A 19,165-nucleotide genomic window follows, 5' to 3' on the forward strand; every position below is an offset into this window, starting at 1 on the left:
AGACTAAATTTGGTGTTAAGATTTTCTTATCTGAGATAGCACATACTTATTGAAGTTCAAAGATAACTTCTTTAGTTATTTGTAGATTGTGAAATACAGAGGCTTCTTTATAATAGTATTTGCCATATGAAGTCCAAGGATACTTTCATTAAATATCACCATAATATAAGCTTTCAGATAGTCTCATCTGTTATTTTTATCAATTCTATTTATGGCAGAAACGTTGTTAATAACATATGAGAACTTGAATATATAACAATTAATTTTTGGCCCTGGTTGGTGGTGGCAGATGAACATAATGTCACTGTTGAAAGGATAAATTATTTTTTATTATAAAAGTAATATAAGAAAAATTAGAAAATGTAGATAAAGCAAAAAACAGTTACTATGACATTACCAACTAGAGAAAAACATTCTAATATTTTGGAAAATTTATAAAGGCCTTTTCCCTTAAATTCATGAAGATATAATTTTTCTCTTAAATTTTTATATATATATATGTATTTAAATATATAAAAATATATCTAAATATATACACACATATATACATGTATGTGTGTGTATATATATATTTAAACAAATGTATTTGTAAAAATAAAACTAGGAAAAGCATGTTTTACAACCTGATTTTTTTCTTTATTTAGGATCAAGAACTTTTCATATCAGTAAAGCTATATATACATCATTATTCCTAATGACTGAATGGTGTGATCTAATAATAACTTATTTAACCACTTTTCATATTTGGAAATCTGGATTTTTAAAATTTCTTTCACTCTTTTTACATTTCAGCCCTTATACATATTCAAGACTATTTCTGTAGCTTCAGAAATCTTTTACCAGTTTTTTTCCAGATATGCAGTGTTTGAGAGTATCTATTTCCTCATGCCTTGCCAGCAACAACAAAAATTTTCCCTGATGACTTTTAATTCCAGCATTTTCTTTTGTTTACTTATATATACACAATTATATTTATATCCCTTTTGTGTACCTAATTCACAGTCACCTACATTGGCAAAACTATTGAACCAACAAAGCTTTATTTTAAGGGAAATGACCCCAAGAAGTTCCGTTTTTATAGGTCTTCCGTCTGTAATCAGTCAGCATTTTCTTTATTAGGCTGTCTTGAGGTCTGTTACTCCTGTTTATGTTCGGCCTTCTAGGAAGTACCTGATAGCAGGAAGTAGCCTTTAAATTAAGGTATCCCAGATTGTCCTTGGGGAGAGAGTATGGCTATCTCATTCTCCTTCTCTCTGCTTTCGCTTCTTTCCCGCTCTGTCCTCCCCACCTCACTTTCTGCCCTCTTCCTTTTTTCCCCTCATCCCATCTACACACGCATCACAGATTTTCCTCTCTCGAATCTGATCATTTTCTGTCTGCCCCTTTGATTGTAATTTTTATTACAATTATGACTATAGTTAATATGTTTTCTTGATACTTCATATTATAATTTCTCATTATAAATTTAATTAACCTTTAGTAATTATAGGCATCATGAAATTTGATAATTTCATGGCATTTTTTGCTCACCACTAATTAAAACTTTAAAATCATTGGCCAAGTATTTTAAATAATTTGTTAGCCATCTTACTTTTTGACAGTTGAATAGACAGAAATCTCACTTTTTTAATTTATTTTTTTATACGTTTATTGACTATTTGTTCTCTGCTTTAGTGTTTATGTCCTTAATCCACCTTTCTTTTAGAGTTGTTTCTACATTTAAAACTCGCCAATTGAGTTGAACTACTCTCCATAAAGATTACGTTCATCTATTCATTCTCCCCTCTTCAGAAATTACTTGATTTTTTATTTCCATCAAAAATTATTTCAGTTACATTTAATAGCTTTGGGTTTAGTATACTTAAACAGTAGCAGACAGGTAAACATGGAGTTGTATAGTGTTCAAAACCGGCTTACTAGAACTCTTTAATTTAGGAGTGCATTTGTTAAAGCTCTTTGGCATTGTACCCTTTTGTCTAATGTTGTGTATTTTCTGCTCAGGAATATGGAATAACCAAAGCTGAAAAACTGGAGATTGCCAAAGGCTACTGTACCCCTCTAGTTAGAAAAATTCGCTCAGACCTTCAGAGGACACAAGATGATGACACCGTAAATAAACTCCATCCTGTGTAAGAGACTATACTGGTATTTAAATTTATAGGCATCTGTTTTGCATACTTCAAATCTAAGTTACTTTTTAATGTTCCTGTGAAATCAGGAGTGTGTCACTTAACACACTGGAAATAAGGATTGCCTAGGTATTCCCAGCAGTTAACTTCCAACCAGGGTTCTTTTTCACTCCAAATCGAGAGGAACTGAAGGGAAAGGGAAAGGGAATATATTTTGTTATTCACATTATTCAGCATGTATCCCATTCAGCAGCATAAATATCTGTGAGCTTCTTTAGGACTCTGACCTCTGTCATTGTTAGTAGAGGAGCTACAAAGACCTATTAACAGTGAACTTGACTAATATTAACTCTTTGGCTAATCTTAGAGGTCCCAATTAGTTCCAGTTATTTTCATGATAAAGGAATATCTACTAAGATAATTCCTCAATTCTAGAGGGAAGAGAGATAGATGTACTTATTAAGGTTTTTTATTTATAGTACGATTAATTCCATTTTACATAATTTTAATACTTAATAAGTTTTGACTATATGGTTATGTTTTAACACTGTCTGCTTTTAACTTTAGATATTCCAGGGGTGTTCTGTCTCCTGAACGTCACGTCCGTACCAGATTATATTTCACTAGTGAAAGCCATGTACATTCTCTACTGTCTATTCTTCGTTATGGTGCCTTATGCAACGTAAGTAGAATGAGTTATTCTAATCTACTTAACAAATATGTTTCCTTGAATTTGTAATCAAATCATTAACATTGCTTTTACTGTGTAATTTTAATAATTCATTATTTACTGTCATTTGTCAAGGGCCTACTATATACTAAGCACTATGCTAGACGTTGGGGATAGAGACATTTTCTTTTACAATGGAGAATGCCCATTTAAGCAAACAATGATATAAAATATTTTAAGTGACGTTATAGGCTGGTGGCAGTGAGATAAAAAGAAGCTGATGAACTTGAGTTATTTAGGGATTAGAATTCATAGGACTTGGTGTTTAGTTGGATATTGTGCCTTTTATCTACTGTAATTTGCACAAAGCTCGTTGACTTACAACAACCACAGTCATTTTTGTCTCTCAGTTTAAAGGGTTGACCACTTAGGCAGTTTTATTTCGGGTCTCTCTTGAGGTTGCAGTCAGACAGGGGCTGGGGCTCCAATCATCTCAAAGCTTCCCTCTCCTGTCTGGTGCGTGCTGCTGGCCACCAGCTGGGACCTTGGCTGGGGTTGTTCGACAGAATACCTACACCTGCCTCTTCATGTGACCTGCCTCCTCACAACGTAGGCGCTGAGTTCCAAAAGTAAGCTACCTAAGGGAACAAGGTGAAAGTGCACAGCATTTTTCTAGTCCAACTTACAAAGTAACCTAGCATCGCTTCTGGTGAGCTTTATTGGTTGAGGCGGTCCAGAAGTTCATCCAGGTTAAAGGGGAGGGGAAAGGGACTCACACTGCAGGGTGAATGGAGCTTCGCTATCACACGGTAAGGTGTGTACTTGGGATTGGTTATATTGTGGTGGCCATCTTTGAAAAACAGAATCTATTATGTCCATTGGCCACATAATCCATATTACTCCCACATGCAAAATTCATTTAACCTCTCCAATATTCCCCAGTCTTATTCTATTACAGCATAAACTTGATATCTAGCTTCGCATCATCTAAATCAGGTGGATGGGGCTCCTTGTTTACAGATCCCTGAGTGCTCAAGAGCATTCAGTCTTAATTCAAAGACCTGTGAACTGAAGAGACCAATTATCTGTTTTTCAAACGCCCAACATACAGTGGTGGGACAGGCATAAGATTACTGCTGTAGATAACCTTTTCAAAAGAGGGAAAAACAGAAGGTGCACTATAGTCACTGGTCCATAGCAAATATGAAGTGTACATTGGCACATGTTCCCACTCCCTAATCAGGGCTCTGACTTACCACCAGGGAGTTGTGTACAATGGCTCGTGGCTTCCTGCTTCGGGTTTTTGATTGCTTCATCTGGGCCGTCCCCTTTTCATAAAAAGTAGTTCATATTTGCAGCTCAATAATTTTCTTCAACCTGCTTCCTGCCCAAGGAAGTTTGGGATCCAAAGTTTTATTTATTTCTAGTTCAAGAGTGTATAAAAATGCATAAATAATGCATAAATAAGACAAAACAGCAACTAATTCATTAAACAAGTCCCACAGATTCCTTAAGGATAAGCCCTCTTCTGTGCTGGGCTCTCAGTGTGGTTACTGAGGGACAGCACTCAGCAATTCTTATTGCTTAATAGGGAGCATCTGAAAGACATGCTCATTGGATCCTGGGAAAGTATGTTGTGTCTTTGAAACATCCGTGAAGCATCTCTTTAAATCTTTCTGAGGTCCTAGAAAATGTTTTTACCATCCCATCCATGTTTCCAAGACAGATTCTTGTGTTTCCTTTTTTCCTAGAAACTACTGCTACTTTTAATTATAGCATTGTTTGCTCTCTGGAGAGGCAGGGAATGAGAACCAGTTGTATTTTTTTAACCCAGGAAGTCTTGACTCCTTTGTAGTTAACAATTTCCCTGTAGCTTCTCTCTCTCCTCTCATAGTTTATCACAGGCAGAAGGAGATCCCTTAACTTTCACACACATTCTCCTCAAGGCCCTACTAGCGATTACAGATACTGAAGATGACAAAGAAAGGGGAGTCAGGAAAGGTTCCCATATGTCTAATGTGGGTAACTTGGTAGATAATCTTATCATTCACTGAGATAAGGAACCTGTGGGAGGAAGATCAGATATTAGAAGGAGGGTAATGAGTTTAGTTTTAGGTTGAATTTGAGGGACTAGTAGGCTAGTCAAATGAAGATAACCAGTACTATGTTCATATGTGAGGGCAAAGTTTGAGGTTAAATATATAGACTTGGGATGCAAATATATTAATGGCAGCTGATATAATGGCTATTGATAAGACACCAAGGGAGTGTTTGAGCAGATAAAGAAAATGACATTTTAGGGATTGTCAATGGAACTGATTTGTATTAAACAGACATAAGTTTTAATATCCTCTTTCTCAGCATAATCAAACCATAGATTATCTAGAATACAATGTCAGTTCTACTATGTATCAAAAATATCTTTTCAACTATATCTAACCTAGCAAAATATAAGAATTTTTCATTAATTTTCTATGTACTATATACTGGTATACACACACATGCACATCTATTTTCAAAAAGTAATCTTTAAAAGAAAATTCACTTTTGTTTTATTTTGTACTTTTTAAATAAAAGGCTGTAAAATATGTAAAGAAGATTTGGTATGTCTCTAGATTTGTTAGTCTATTTTATTATTGGGCCTTGATGAATAATGGTTATCAAAGTTATCTCCTAAGACTATTTCAGAGTCCTCTTCCTGTAGATTTCCCATTCATATGTTCTTTCCCCTTGTTTTGGTTTATTCTTTGTCACAACAAGGAGTGCAAAGTGGCATCCCTTGCAACATATGTACATTAGTGGAGCTTTAATAAAAGAAATAGTGAGTAAAGAAAAATGACCTGTAATTAGCAAGGCAAGAAATTCAGTTGTAATAATGGAATTGTTTTTGAAAGGAGGCATATACCTCTTACATGGTGCCCTTTTGACCCTTTGCACTTATTTAGAAGGTAGAAAGAATGTGCAGGGTATAGGAACCAATTGAAGGCCTGTGGTTGGAACATAATGATGAGTGATGGCAACAGGTAAATTTGGAAAGCCAGTGCCTTGGGCATCATAAGGGGATGAAAGCCACTGAAAGGCTTTAAGCAGGAAGTAAGTGTGTTTGGTTACTGTGTGAACAATACATAAGTGGGAGTAGATATAAGGAAACCAGCTAGGAAGTTACCACAGTGATCTAAAGACAGGTAGTATAGTTTGAACTAAGGTGGTCACAGTTAGAGCTAGGGCTTGTTGAGTATACATTGTTTTTGGCTGCGTTTCTGAAAACAAAAGTGAATTAACTCTATTCTAGTAAAAATCAGTGCTTCCAAAATTTAAAAAAGGTACATGTATTTACTCAAGTAAAAATTAAACACTATACCAAAATGATGTCCTGTTTTCTAATTTTTTTTAAATTTAATTTATTTAAAATATAATCACCCCAACCCATATTGTCCTTATAAGACCCTATAACTAATAGACTTAAAACCTTGTTCAGTATCTTCCCACTTGAAACATTTTTATTTTTCATTGTGGGCTGAATAAAATCTATCACTCCATAATAGATTTTTTTAAGTTTTGTTAAGGAAACAAGATTGTAAGCAACATTTCAGGGAATACATAGTATTTAGTGAGTGTTATTTTAAAAATATTTTTATGAATTTTTGAATATTGTGTTTAGGAGGATGCTACTAAATATTATTTAATTGTATCTGTTCATTAAACAACCCTAGCAAAATATAATTGTAACACTAAATTAGATATTAGATGATGGTCTTATTAATGTAGTATCACAAAGTCTAATAATCTTTTCAACTACTGAAAATTTTTAGTACTTCATTTAAATCATTTACAGTGATTTACCATCTAGTGAAACTTAGTAATGCTATTCTAACTTATGTTTTTTTCTCATCCATTTTGGAAAACACATATGTACATCTTTGCACATGTCTCCACCCCAACCACGGACAACACACAAACACATACCTGCAGCTTTTGCTCTGGAGTATTGCTTAGGTTGGCATTAAAGCATTTAGAGAAGTGAATAGCCATTTGTTGAAATGAAGCTAAGAATACATGTAATTACACAAATTACATGATGTTGGTTTAACTTTACTCTTCTAAAAACTTCAAAAGGGAAATGCTTTCTTAGGAATGTATAATGTCTGAATTTAAAAAGGAAATATATGCTAAAATTTTTAAAAATAAGTAATCAGCATGTGGTCTTGTAAATTTGAGTTTTGGGGTATCCAATTTTGTTTCTTTAAAAAAGGCACATTCCATACTAAAGTAAAAAATATATATACTTATTGTATACAAAAAGCGTTGGATACTTTTATATACTTGTGATGTTTATGACAGATGAAGACAGGTTATCTGCAATGTACATGAGGTCTAAGTAGACCCTGTTGGCTATTGACTGCAGACTTTGCACTTTGAGTAGTTTTATCTTTTCAGGTAGAATTTTCTACTTGGAATGCTTGTAGTACATGTTCTCTAACATCCCTTTTCATTCTGATGCTCTACGATTACATGTTTAAGGATAAGTGATTATCTAAATGAAGATTGAGAAGTGGTGGATGTGGTAATAATAATAGAGTCTACATATGCCTCCTTCTGCTGATGTCCCCATGGCTGTTCTGAAACTACCAGTTTGTACTTCTTAATCCCTTCACCTTTTGCACCCAGCCCTGCCGAAGCCCCTCCCAAGTGGCAACCATCAAAATGTTCTATCTATGAGTCTGTTTCTATTCAGTTTGTTCATTTCTTTTGTTTTATTTTAAGATTCAACATATAAATGAAATTGTAGGTCATTTGTCCTCTTTATCGGACTTATTTCACCCTGCATGTTACCCTTTAGGTCCCTCCATGTTGTTGCAGATGGCAAGATTTCACTTTTTTGTGTGAGAGTTATATTTCATTGTATATATGCACCACTTCTTTATCCATTCATCTATTGATGGACGCTTAGGTTGTTTCCATATCTTGGCTATTGTAAATAATGCTGCAATAAACATGGATGCATTTGTCTTTTTGATTTAGTGTTTTGGGTTTCTTTGGGTAAATACCCAGAAGTGGAATTGCTGGGTTCTTCTTTGTCTCTTGTTATAGCCTTTTTATTAAGTCTGTTTTGATACGTACCTGGTAGGGGGTATATCATGATCATGAAGGTGGTTTTCCCAGGGTGAAGTTTGTCCATTGCTCTCCGGATGTGGTGACCCCTGCAATTTCCCCAAATGTGGGAAACACAACTGCATAATTTGTAGGTAGTGGGAGATTGTGTTGATGCTAAGAAAAAAGTCTGTTTTATCTGGTGTAAGTATTGCTACCTTTTTTAAAAATTTCCATTTTCATGAAATAATCTTTTCCATCCCTTACTTTAAGTCTGTGTGTGTCTTTTGATCTGAAGTGGGTCTCTTACAGACAGAATATGTAAGGGTCTTGTTTTCTTATCCATTCAGCCACCCCGTATCTTTTATCGGAACATGTAATCCATTTGCATTTAAAGTAACTGCTGACAGATGTGTCTTTATTGCCATCTTATCATTCATAATTTTTTTCATTTTTCTTTTTAAAGAAGACCCTTTAACATTTCTTTTAATACAGTTTGGTGGTGATGGAACTCCTTTAGCTTTTTCTTGTCTGGGAAGCTCTTAATCTGCCCTTCACTTCTAAATGATAGGTTTGCTGGATAGAATAATCCTGGTTTGGGTCCATGTTTTCATTATTTTGAATATTTCCTATCAATCCCATCTGGCCTGCAAAGTTTCTCTTAAGAAATCAGCTGACAGTCTTATGGGAACTCACCTGTAGGTAACTAACTGCTTTTCACATGCTGCTTTTATTTCTCTATCTTTAGCCTTTGGCATTTTAATTATGATTTGTCTTGGTATGGGCCTCTGTGTTTATCTTGTTTGGAACTCTCTGTGCTTCCTGATTTGAGTGTTCTTTTCCTGTAGAGAAGTTTTCAATCATTATTTCTTCAAATAGCTTTTCAGTCCCTTGATCTCTTCTTCTGGTACCCATATAATGTGAATGTTGTTATGCTTGATGTTGTCCCAGACGTCCCTTAAACTTTAAAAAAAAATTTTTTTCTTCACATTTTAAAATTCTTTTTTCTTTTGCTGCTGTGATTGGGTGTCTCCTGCTACTTTGTCTTCCAAATCACTGATTTGATCCTCTTCATCTAATCTGCTGTTGATTCCTTCCAGTATAGTCTTCATTTCAGTTATTGTACTCTTCGTTTCTGACTGGTTGTTTTTTATGGTTTATATGTCCTTCTTTACACTGTTGAAATTCTCACTAAGTTCCTTGAACATCCCTATAACCATTGTTTTGAACTCTGTATCTGGTAGTCTGCTTGCCTGCATTTTATTTAGTTCTTTTTCTGGCGATTTCTCCTGTCCCTTCATTTTGGACATGTTTCTTTATCTCCCCATTTTGGCTGCCTCTCTGTTTTTGTTCTATGTATTCAGCAGAGCTGCTATGTCTTCCAGTCTTGGTAGAGTGGCCTTATGTAGTCGGTGTCCTGTAGAGCCCAGCAGGCTCCCTGGCCAGGCATTCCAGATGTGCCCCCAGTGTGGCTACCTTCTGTTGTAGTTGAACCTTGATTGCTGCTGGCATATCAGTGAAAGGGATATAACCCCAGGCTGATTGACTGTGAGGACTGGCCACATCTACAGAGGAGGAGCTGCTATGCCGGGGCCGATTGCTCAGAGCAGAATTTGCTTTAGCAGGACTCTGGTGCCTGCTCCTTGACTTGACTGTCATTCATGGTTGGATGGTGTTTTGGTATGGTCTGAAGCTGGCCACCTGGTCAGCTGGATCTGGGGCTTCCCCAGAGGAGTAGACCAAGATGGCCGCTTCTTTGCTGGGTTTGGAGGTGCCCAGGAAAGGCCATGCTGCCACTGAGTCCTGCTGCTACTAGTGCCAGGCCTGAGGCCACTTAGCAAGAGGTACATGGCATGCCCATGCCAGATGCTGCTTCTTTGGGGTTTGTGAACCTTTGAGAGCATTTAGGAAAGTCAGCAGCATGAGCCAAGACAGGCCATTTTTATAGAAAAGCTACTGGAAATAGCTTGGGTGGGCCTGAAAGTTGGATGGGATGGGGTCTCAGGGAATCACCAGAGCTGAGCAGTGTTGATGGAGTCTTAGATATGGCCCCTGCCCACCAGCTGTGGTGGGAGGACACGGCAAAAGAACAATGGCCTCTGCCAACTCGTCTGTCTGGCAGAAAGCTGCCCCTCTAGCCCTCACCCCAAAGCCAGACAATTAACTTTCCCCTCGTATGTCCATAGTGACTTTCAAGCTGATGCCCCAGTGCTGGAGCTCAAGGTGATTGATTCTGATTAAGTCCAGGGGCAGGCCCTTGAAGAGGAATGCCTGGGACTCCAGAGCCCTCAGTTACACTCAGCTACAGTCCCTTCTGGTTTTCACAGGCAGAAGTTATGGGGACTTGTCTTCCAGGCACTGAAACCCTTGGCTGTAGAGCTTGTTATGGGGCTGGGACCTCAAGCTCCTCAGGGGCAAACCTCTGCAGCTGAGATATCCTTACTGGTTTTTAACCACTACACGTGGGTGTGGAGCCAGCCCTTTCTGTTTCCGCCCCTCCTACCAGTCTCAATGTGGCTTCTTCTGTATATTCTTAGTGACAGAATTTCTGTCCAGCTAGATTTCAGGTGATTCTCAGTGATGGTTGTTCTGTAGTTTACTTGTAATTTTGATGTGGTTGTGGGAGGGTACCAGTACTGCATTTACATACACTGCCATAATGACTGGAAGTCCTTTTTAAGTTACCACAATAGTTTTTAATACTTCTGTTGAGAATTTTTAAAAATAATTTACTTAAGCTTAGGTAATTTATTCAGACTTAAATTTAGTAGTAATTTTGAAAGATTTGTGCATGTTAGTATACACTTCCTTTAGTCAGGATTGAGCAAACTACCATAATGAAAATTAAATGACTTTCAAGTAATGTAATATGAGAAAATGTTTTCCATATATTTTTTGTTCAGGAATCAAAAGATGAACAGTGGAAACGAGCTATGGATTATTTAAATGTTGTCAATGAACTCAACTACATGACTCAGATTGTTATCATGCTTTATGAGGATCCTAACAAGGTAACAGAGTTCTTGATTTTCATGTGTTACCTGAGCTAAATAAATAGCTTGAAGTTTCTCATTTTCAAAATGTTCTTTGATGTTGTTTAGGATCTTTCCTCAGAGGAACGATTTCATGTTGAATTACACTTCAGTCCAGGAGCCAAAGGATGTGAAGAAGATAAAAATCTGCCATCCGGCTATGGATATAGACCAGCTTCAAGAGAGGTAATAAAGGTGAAACACTCAGTGCTTGGTTACTACAGTTTTAGCTTTTCATGAAGTTTTTTACGAATTTTCTATCGTGTACTATAATTCTTATCTCAAGTACTAAGTGGCAAGATGGTTTACATTTTTAAAGTATGATTTGGGTAGCCATTTTAGGTATATTAGAATTTTATCTTCTATATAGATTATTTTGGATTTTTACTATCATTTAGAATGTATTAAAAAACTAGCTTTGGTTGTTCTTTTACTTAAGGATTAATTCATGCAAAACTTGGCATGAATTATTGCATTTTATATTTATAACCTTACAAAGTTAAACATGTACTCAGTTTAAACTTTTTTACTAAATATTACATATTCATAAAACTACATAAATATGTACATTAATGATATATGTAATATCAACACAACTGTAAAACAACCAGCCAAGTCATAAATAGAACAATACCATTATTCCAGAAGACCCAATTATACCCTTTCCTTATTACAACCCCCTGCCTTTTCCCCAAATGTACCTATTATCATACATTAATTTTGCTTATCTTTTAATGTTATACATATGAAATCACAAAATAAATGCTTTGGGGGGGTGGGGAGTGGGTTTGGCTTTTTTCTTTCATTATGTTTGTGAGATTCATCTATTTTGTTCTTCATTTTTGTTTCCATCTAGGATTCTATTAAATATAAATGGAATGTGTTACTCCATTCCACTTTGATAATGGAGTAAATTGATAACTGTTGATTGTTCCAGGTTTTTTGATATCCCTTAGTTAAAGAAGTTCCTCTTTATTTTGTGTACCACTTAGTTTAATGAGGGATTTACAAATTTCTGCTTGCCTTCTTTTGTCTATGTTTATATGAGATTCATTGATGTAATTGTATTTAGTTTTAGTTTGTCCATTCTTACTGCTTTAAAATATGTATTTATTGTATGACTATGCCCCAATTTACCCCTTCTATTATAGATGGATATTTGGTTAACTTTTTTTTAACTTATCTGTCTCCTATACTATATATTGTGAGATTCTTGCAATCTGGCACTGTATCTTATTCATCTGTGTCCTGGCATATGGGACCACTTAGTAAATATTTAGAAGTGATCAAATAATTATTATTTACATATTCGGTCATCACATTTGTTTGAAATATTTGGAATAGAATTTAAGTGTTCTAAAATGTGGTGGGGTGAAAATGGAGACAACTGTACGTGAACAATAATACAGAAATTAAAAATAAATAAAAATAGTTTTAAAAATAAATAAGATGTATAAATTCAGGTGCAGTTTAGATTGTACTTCGGTTGATGCCATTCCTGTATAATGAAACTAATCTCTACTCTTTTTTACTGTATTTATTATTATTGTTTATTTATTTGGGCATTTGATGGAATTTAATTAGTCAATTTGTTTTATATAGCTTTATTGTTGTGTTATTGTTTAATTTCTCCATAGGGTATGTGTATTTCTTTTTTTAAAATTTTTAATTGTATTTTTTCCATTCCCATTTATCCCCCTTTGCCCTGCCCCGCTGCAATCACCACACTGATGTCCACATCCCTGAGTCCTTTCTCCTTTTTGCTCTCTCTCTCCACCCTCTAAACCCTGTCCCTTCCCCTGGGCTGTCATCTGCTCTCTATGTATGAGTCTGTCTCCATTTTGCTTGTTAGTTCAGTTTGTTCATTAGATTCCACATATGAGTGAAATCATATGGTATTTGTCTTTCTCTGGCTTATTTCACTTAGCATAATGTTCTCCAGGTCCATCCATGCTGTTGCAAAGGGTAAAATTTTCTTCTTTTTTATGGCTAAGATGTATTCTATTGTGTGAATATCCCATATTTGTTTAATTCACTCATCTACTAATGGACACTTGGGCCTTTTCCATATCTTGATGATTGTAAATAACACTGCAATGAACATAGGGGTGCTTATGTTCTTTTAAATTAGTGTTTCCAGTTTCTTTGGGTAAATTCCTCTAGAGTATATATATTTTTTAAGGTCAGAAACTCTTTCATCTGTCCCACAATACCCAGAATAATATTAGGCTGTTGTAAGAGTGTAATTACCATTAATTCATTTGAATAAACAAACTTGCATATGTATTTTAAGTGACTATACCAATTGGTGGTTCAATTTGTTCATCAGAAGAGATTATTCTTTTATCTGAATTTTATATGTTGTATTCTTTTTCCACAGAATGAAGGCAGGCGGTCTTTTAAAATTGATAATGATGACGAACCACATACTTCTAGAAAAGATGAGGTTGATCGAGGTGTACTATTATTCAAACCTATGGTATCAGAGCCAATTCATATACACAGGAAGTCACCACTGCCAAGATCTAGGAAGATGGCTACAAACGAAGTAAGTGCATGTGTCAGAGCATGTTTTTCACAAAGGAAACTAACTATTTTAATAAAACAGAAAAGAAAATACAGATTTAATTATGGAGCAAGTCATAATTTTTGAATAATGGATCAGGAATAATTTTGGTTAAAAGTAAAGAGGAATGGCCAGAGATGCTTCAGCAACAACTGATTCCAGTGACACTGTGGATTAAGATATGAAATTCTAAATTGTTAGCCTGATTGTAAAAATCAATATAGGAATTTGAAAATTTGATGAGATACCTTAAAAATTTACCTTTGTATTAAGATCTACAATTAAGTAGCTAAAGCTGATCATCATGCTATCTAATAAAATAGCATTTAAATAGCTAATAAAATAACATTTAAAATGAAAGTTGAATAGTTAGAATGAAGCTTGTTAAGTAAATCCTTAATATTTGTGTACATTTTATACTTTAAATACCTTTAGTTTGAATTATTTATATTCTTTGTCAGATGATTTGCCACGAACTTATTGAGATCAGTGCTTACAAATGTTTTCTAAATGCTTGAGTAAAAGTATAAAGCAAGAATTTAAAACAGAAGGACCATCAACTTCTAAATTAGAAAATATTTTTGTTGCTAATTAAATAAACCAAGTCTTAATACCTAATAGATGGTAAGAATATAAACAACAAAAAGGAATTATGTTCATTTCTATAGCCCCTTATTATACAAACATAAATGTTTTATGATTCTTCAATTTTAAATATTTGTGCCCTAGTTTGACAATTATTAATAAAAGAAATATCCATGAATACAGTAGATTGTTGCAATTTTAAAATGGAAATTGGATACTGGTTAAATGTTTTATGATTCTTCAATTTTAAATATTTGTGCCCTAGTTTGACAATTATTAATAAAAGAAATATCCATGAATACAGTAGATTGTTGCAATTTTAAAATGGAAATTGGATACTGGTTAGGGTTTCCACTAATGTGATATTTTATGTTAATTATAATAGAGGATGATTAAAATTGTATAACATGGATTATCAGTTCTGTTATAGCTTAATTAAAAACTATGAAACCTGGGGTTATGTTTAGGTATTTTTAATTTTAGAAAAAAATCTAAATTACCATTTATATGAGGGCAGTGATTTTGATGTTGTTGAACAAAGCAATCTGTGATTAATCAGATTGTTCGGAATTTCACCATTAAATCTTCTACACTTCGAAAAGCCTGTAACACTGATACAGTCATCATTTTGCAACTAATCTGTATTTTTTAAAATCTTCAACAAAATCACTGCCCTTTGTTAACTCTTAAAACATAGAACACATTTATAAACTTTTTTCTCATAAATACTTAAATAGTTGCTTTCAAGAGATTATTTCTATGCCATGCTAAACTTTTACTTCCATAAGGTAAATTATTCAAGTAAAACCTTGAAGACTCTTTCCAGCGTCTGCCATCTCCATGGATATCAGAAGTTTGTACTTCCAAAAGACACACAGAGAAAAAGACTATTCTCTTCATTTTGTGCAAGTAGATTTTACTCTGTCCTCACTGTCTGAAACCTGAACATGCAAACATGTAAAATGAGAATGTTTGCTGCATGTTTTGCCTACTGGACTCTATCAATAATCTTTGGAAGGTGAAAACAAACAGATAGCTTGAAAGTGTAAAGAAGTACCATTCGACTCCATCTTACGGTTAATTTTTTTGTAGTGTCTAGCAGAGAGATTTTCTTTTCTATGTGATATACATTGGAATCTCTTTCACCCTTTGCATGATTCCTTTATGCTTTGGGTTGAAAACTGTACCCAATATAGCATGGAACTTCTTGGATATCTAAAATAAAGAATTCTTTTATATTTTAAAATTTATTAAGATAAAAAATTATTAAAATCTTTTCAGTTTTAAGAGGGAAAGGACAACTATTAAGCAATATAAATATATTTTGTATATCTAAGACAGTAAGGTAATTCTGATCATTGTTATCATGTACAATTAGATTTATGTCATTCCTATCAGTTTCTCAAATATTGAAATATTTGGCTCCCAAATTTCTCTTTAAAAGTTTTTTAAAAATTGATAAGCAAAAGCAAACAAACTGTATTTTTTTTTCTTTCTGATCATTGGCTCTGTTGTATCTAACTTTGCATGCTCTGCTTTTTTTTTTCTTTTTTTTGCCCCCTTTCTCACTTCCAGGAAGAGAGCCCCCTGAGTGTGTCTAGCCCAGAGGGTACTGGTACCTGGCTGCATTATACCAGTGGTGTGGGTACTGGGCGTCGAAGACGCAGATCAGGGGAACAAATCACTTCTTCCCCTGTCTCCCCCAAATCATTGGCTTTCACATCCAGTATTTTTGGCTCATGGCAACAGGTTTTTAAACTTTACTTCATTAAACATTTTTCCTCCCTGCATTCAGAGCAACAAACAGCTATCTTTGAGGACATCTAATCCCTTATATTTTACATCAGAGTAAATCCTTCTGTTTTTTTTTTTTTTTAATTTTGAGTTTATTTTAAAATACTTGTAATATCTAACAATGTTTGAGGGAAAGAAATCACTCACAATGCATGTGATTATCATTTTTACTGCAAGGGTTTTAAATATCCATGATTTAAAAATCAATAAATTTATACTCCAGGTACTTTAGTTTGTTAGTAATTTTTTTTAATAAATCTTTCTTTGACTTAATTACCCTTTAAAACATTCAAAATCAATATTATATATTTCAGTGGTAAGAAAAATAGCTTTTTTCCCCATAATTGAAAAATTAGATTTCACTTGGAATTTGCTGAGAATGTGAACACTTTTTTAAATACCAAAATTTATGAGGCTTTGTGTTAATTAGCAGGATGCATCTAATACTGATCATTCTCTCCCTTATTATTCCATGATCTGAAAGTATCAAATGGAGGGATACATGCATTGCTTTATTTTTTAGTTTGTAATATTTTAATGCTCTTTTTAAGATAAGAGGGGGCAATGTATATCTGCCCATCAACAATATAGGTGAAATAAAATGACTTCAGAAGGACTTTCTGTGATGACATTTGGAAACTTAAAATTGTTTTTTGTCATTTTTTGTTTGTTTACTTACAATGAAAGGTCTGCTGTTACACATGACTTTTCTGAGAATTTCAGCAATTTCCTTTTGGAAATATAATGCTTTTGATTATAGGAAAAGGGATTATGGTATCCATTAAGGCTGTGAATATTTAAAGGTTACTCTGATAAAGCCCGTGCATGGATCAGTAATTGTATGGTGACCTCAACAGTCTCTGTCTGTCTTTTCTTTTGTATGTGATTATTTTTTCCCCCTTCGAATACAGGAGCTGTTTAAGAGTGGGCATTTGGCTTTTAAGAGAGAGTGAAATTATATCAATCTATTAATTGTTTCTTTTCATCTGTCTTGCTTCATACATGCTATTTCATTCTTGAATGCCTGCTTCGCACCACTTCATTGCAAGGACCTCATATGAAATGGACTCCCTTCAGAAGGGGATCTTGCATGATCTTTCATGTTTTATGTATTTCTACTAATATTTATCATACAGCTTATTAACCTTTGTCTGTCTGGAACAGGCTGCAAATAAAATGTGGACTTTTGAATTTATTTTACTGTTTTACCTCATTTCTTTTGCTTTCCTTGTGCAGGTTGTATCTGAAAATGCTAATTACCTGCGAACACCAAGAACTCTTGTGGAACAGAAGCAGAACCCTACTGTAGGTACGTGGTCTGAAAACTATGAATTCCGGACCTTACACTCACTATTCTGCACACACGTAAAACCCTTCAGTGGTGAAAACATGACCGAATGCTATGCTTTAGTTTTTATTTAACGTATACTAATTCACAAATGTTGAGTCATACAACTCAGAATATACGACGTTTTGATAAAATGAGTAAGAAATAGCCTCTAATTTTGTTTTATAACCATTTTGAATGCCCACAGTATAAACTTCTTAGTCTAATTGCCGATGCTAGTTTTTAATCTTGTATTTTATAAGGTAAAAATCCCAACCAACATGTTTCAATTTAGGAAGGAACCTTATTTTTTCCCAGTTGATAAAGATGAAAATACACTATTACAAACAAAAAAGAACCTTTTCTGAATGAAAAAAATTAAATGGGGAGTGTTTCAGAGCCTCTCAGGGATTAGTATTTTCCTTCTGATCATCTCCTATGGAAAACCAAAGCAAAACTCACGCAGCAGGGGCAGTGTGCGTGAATTGTAGAACACAGTTGGGTTTTGCCGGCACTCAAGCAAAGCATCGTTGAAAAAGACCTCTCTAAACTTATTTGGTTTTAAGCTCATTGTTGATAAACTATATGAGGTGATGCCATATTATTTTCTGTAAATAGTTGTCTAAATAGGTTTAATAAAAGCATAAATAATTTAAGTTTCAACTATGTATGTACTATGATCTCTATACTAATATATGAACCGTCTGTTGATGCCTACCTACTTGAAGATCTTTAATTAATTCCATATAGCCAATGTTGATAGTTTTAATGTTCCCATAGGACCTTGTCAGAAATATATACATATATGTATGTATGTATGTATGTATATATTTCTTCTTCCTTTATGTATTATAATGTATTGGAAATTATTTAATTCATATCCAGTGAAAGTTTTGCTTGGGTATAAAGACTTTTACTACAAATTATTAGTTTTTACTATATTTTATTTGCTAATAATATATTTCATTGGGGTCTTATTAAGATCTAAGTCATTTAAGTGTTGGAATTTAACTGATTTAGGCCTACATGACCTAAAAAGAGTTGTATTCACCTGGTCTTCTTTCAAATAAGTAAGCTTTCATTTGCATTATTTCATAACAAATATTGATTTTAAACTCAGGGGCATTAGAAAAGAGTATTTAAAAACATACATCCAAAAATATTGATTTAATATGTGCTAGGAGAGAATTTTTCCCATGGCCTGCTCATGCAAATGATTGACAGAATTCCTTATCATCCTAAATTAATTGTATGGTAGTGTTTTTAATACTTTTAATCTGTATAAACCTAATCATTATATGGGCATATTATTTTCCTCAAAGACATTTTATCCAGAGTTAAATACCTACCCTCATTCGTACATATGATAAATAGTAGTAGTTGATTGGATTAAAGTTGACATTACAAGAGATTGTAAGCCTGTTTAAGGCGTGGCCAGATCTGCGTGGTAAGAGCCATGTTATTGCATGCTGCATGAATTCCCAATGTGAATGGAAGAACACCCGTTGTTGTATGTATTTTCTCTAACTCCCATCAGGGTCACACTGTGCAGGCCTGTTTAGCACCTCGGTGCTCGGGGGTTCCTCCAGCGCACCTAACCTACAGGATTATGCTCGTACTCATCGTAAAAAGCTGACCTCTTCTGGCTGCATAGATGGTATGTGCACACATGCACACAGATTCATACCTACACCCACGCATACACCCATGAGGATACAACATTTCACAAAGGCAAGCCTAAGGCCATTGACTGAATCCAGTGGAATCCTAGCACCCTATGCCTAAATGACTCTCCATGCTGTCTGTTATCCACAGTCAGATCCATCTTCCATCTAACAGTTCATAGTAGTTAGATGTGCAGTACCTGTTCAATGAGTAGTTCGTGACCGTGAAATCTAGAACTGTATCATGTGTATTATTCTTTTAGATGATTGATAAGCCATATTATAAGGAGTAAATCTTCCTCTGATC

General features: G+C 34.5%; 1 protein-coding gene and 1 non-coding gene across 12 annotated transcripts in view; both read left to right on the top strand.

Moving 5' to 3' along the window:
• The window catches only part of PPIP5K2 (diphosphoinositol pentakisphosphate kinase 2), a 67,295-nt gene that overhangs the window by 33,567 nt on the left and 14,563 nt on the right, over positions 1–19,165 (top strand). For 4 of the 11 annotated variants that reach the window (XM_053911185.2, XM_053911181.2, XM_053911191.2 and 1 more), the window contains 8 exons: positions 2,002–2,129; positions 2,697–2,811; positions 10,794–10,901; positions 10,992–11,108; positions 13,303–13,470; positions 15,649–15,822; positions 17,104–17,176; positions 18,732–18,851. In XM_053911185.2, coding sequence (XP_053767160.1) covers positions 2,002–2,129; positions 2,697–2,811; positions 10,794–10,901; positions 10,992–11,108; positions 13,303–13,470; positions 15,649–15,822; positions 17,104–17,176; positions 18,732–18,851 — 1,003 coding nt within the window. The remainder of the gene's footprint in view (positions 1–2,001; positions 2,130–2,696; positions 2,812–10,793; positions 10,902–10,991; positions 11,109–13,302; positions 13,471–15,648; positions 15,823–17,103; positions 17,177–18,731; positions 18,852–19,165) is intronic. The other 7 variants (XM_053911197.2, XM_053911207.2, XM_053911204.2 and 4 more) reach the window with 3 other exon arrangements.
• Positions 7,913–8,071, top strand: LOC112307245 (U1 spliceosomal RNA). The gene has a single exon (XR_002975037.1). It is a non-coding gene; the product is annotated as a U1 spliceosomal RNA (small nuclear RNA).

The sequence above is a fragment of the Desmodus rotundus genome, chromosome 1 (genome assembly GCF_022682495.2).
Source record: "Desmodus rotundus isolate HL8 chromosome 1, HLdesRot8A.1, whole genome shotgun sequence".
Lineage (NCBI taxonomy): Eukaryota > Metazoa > Chordata > Mammalia > Chiroptera > Phyllostomidae > Desmodus > Desmodus rotundus.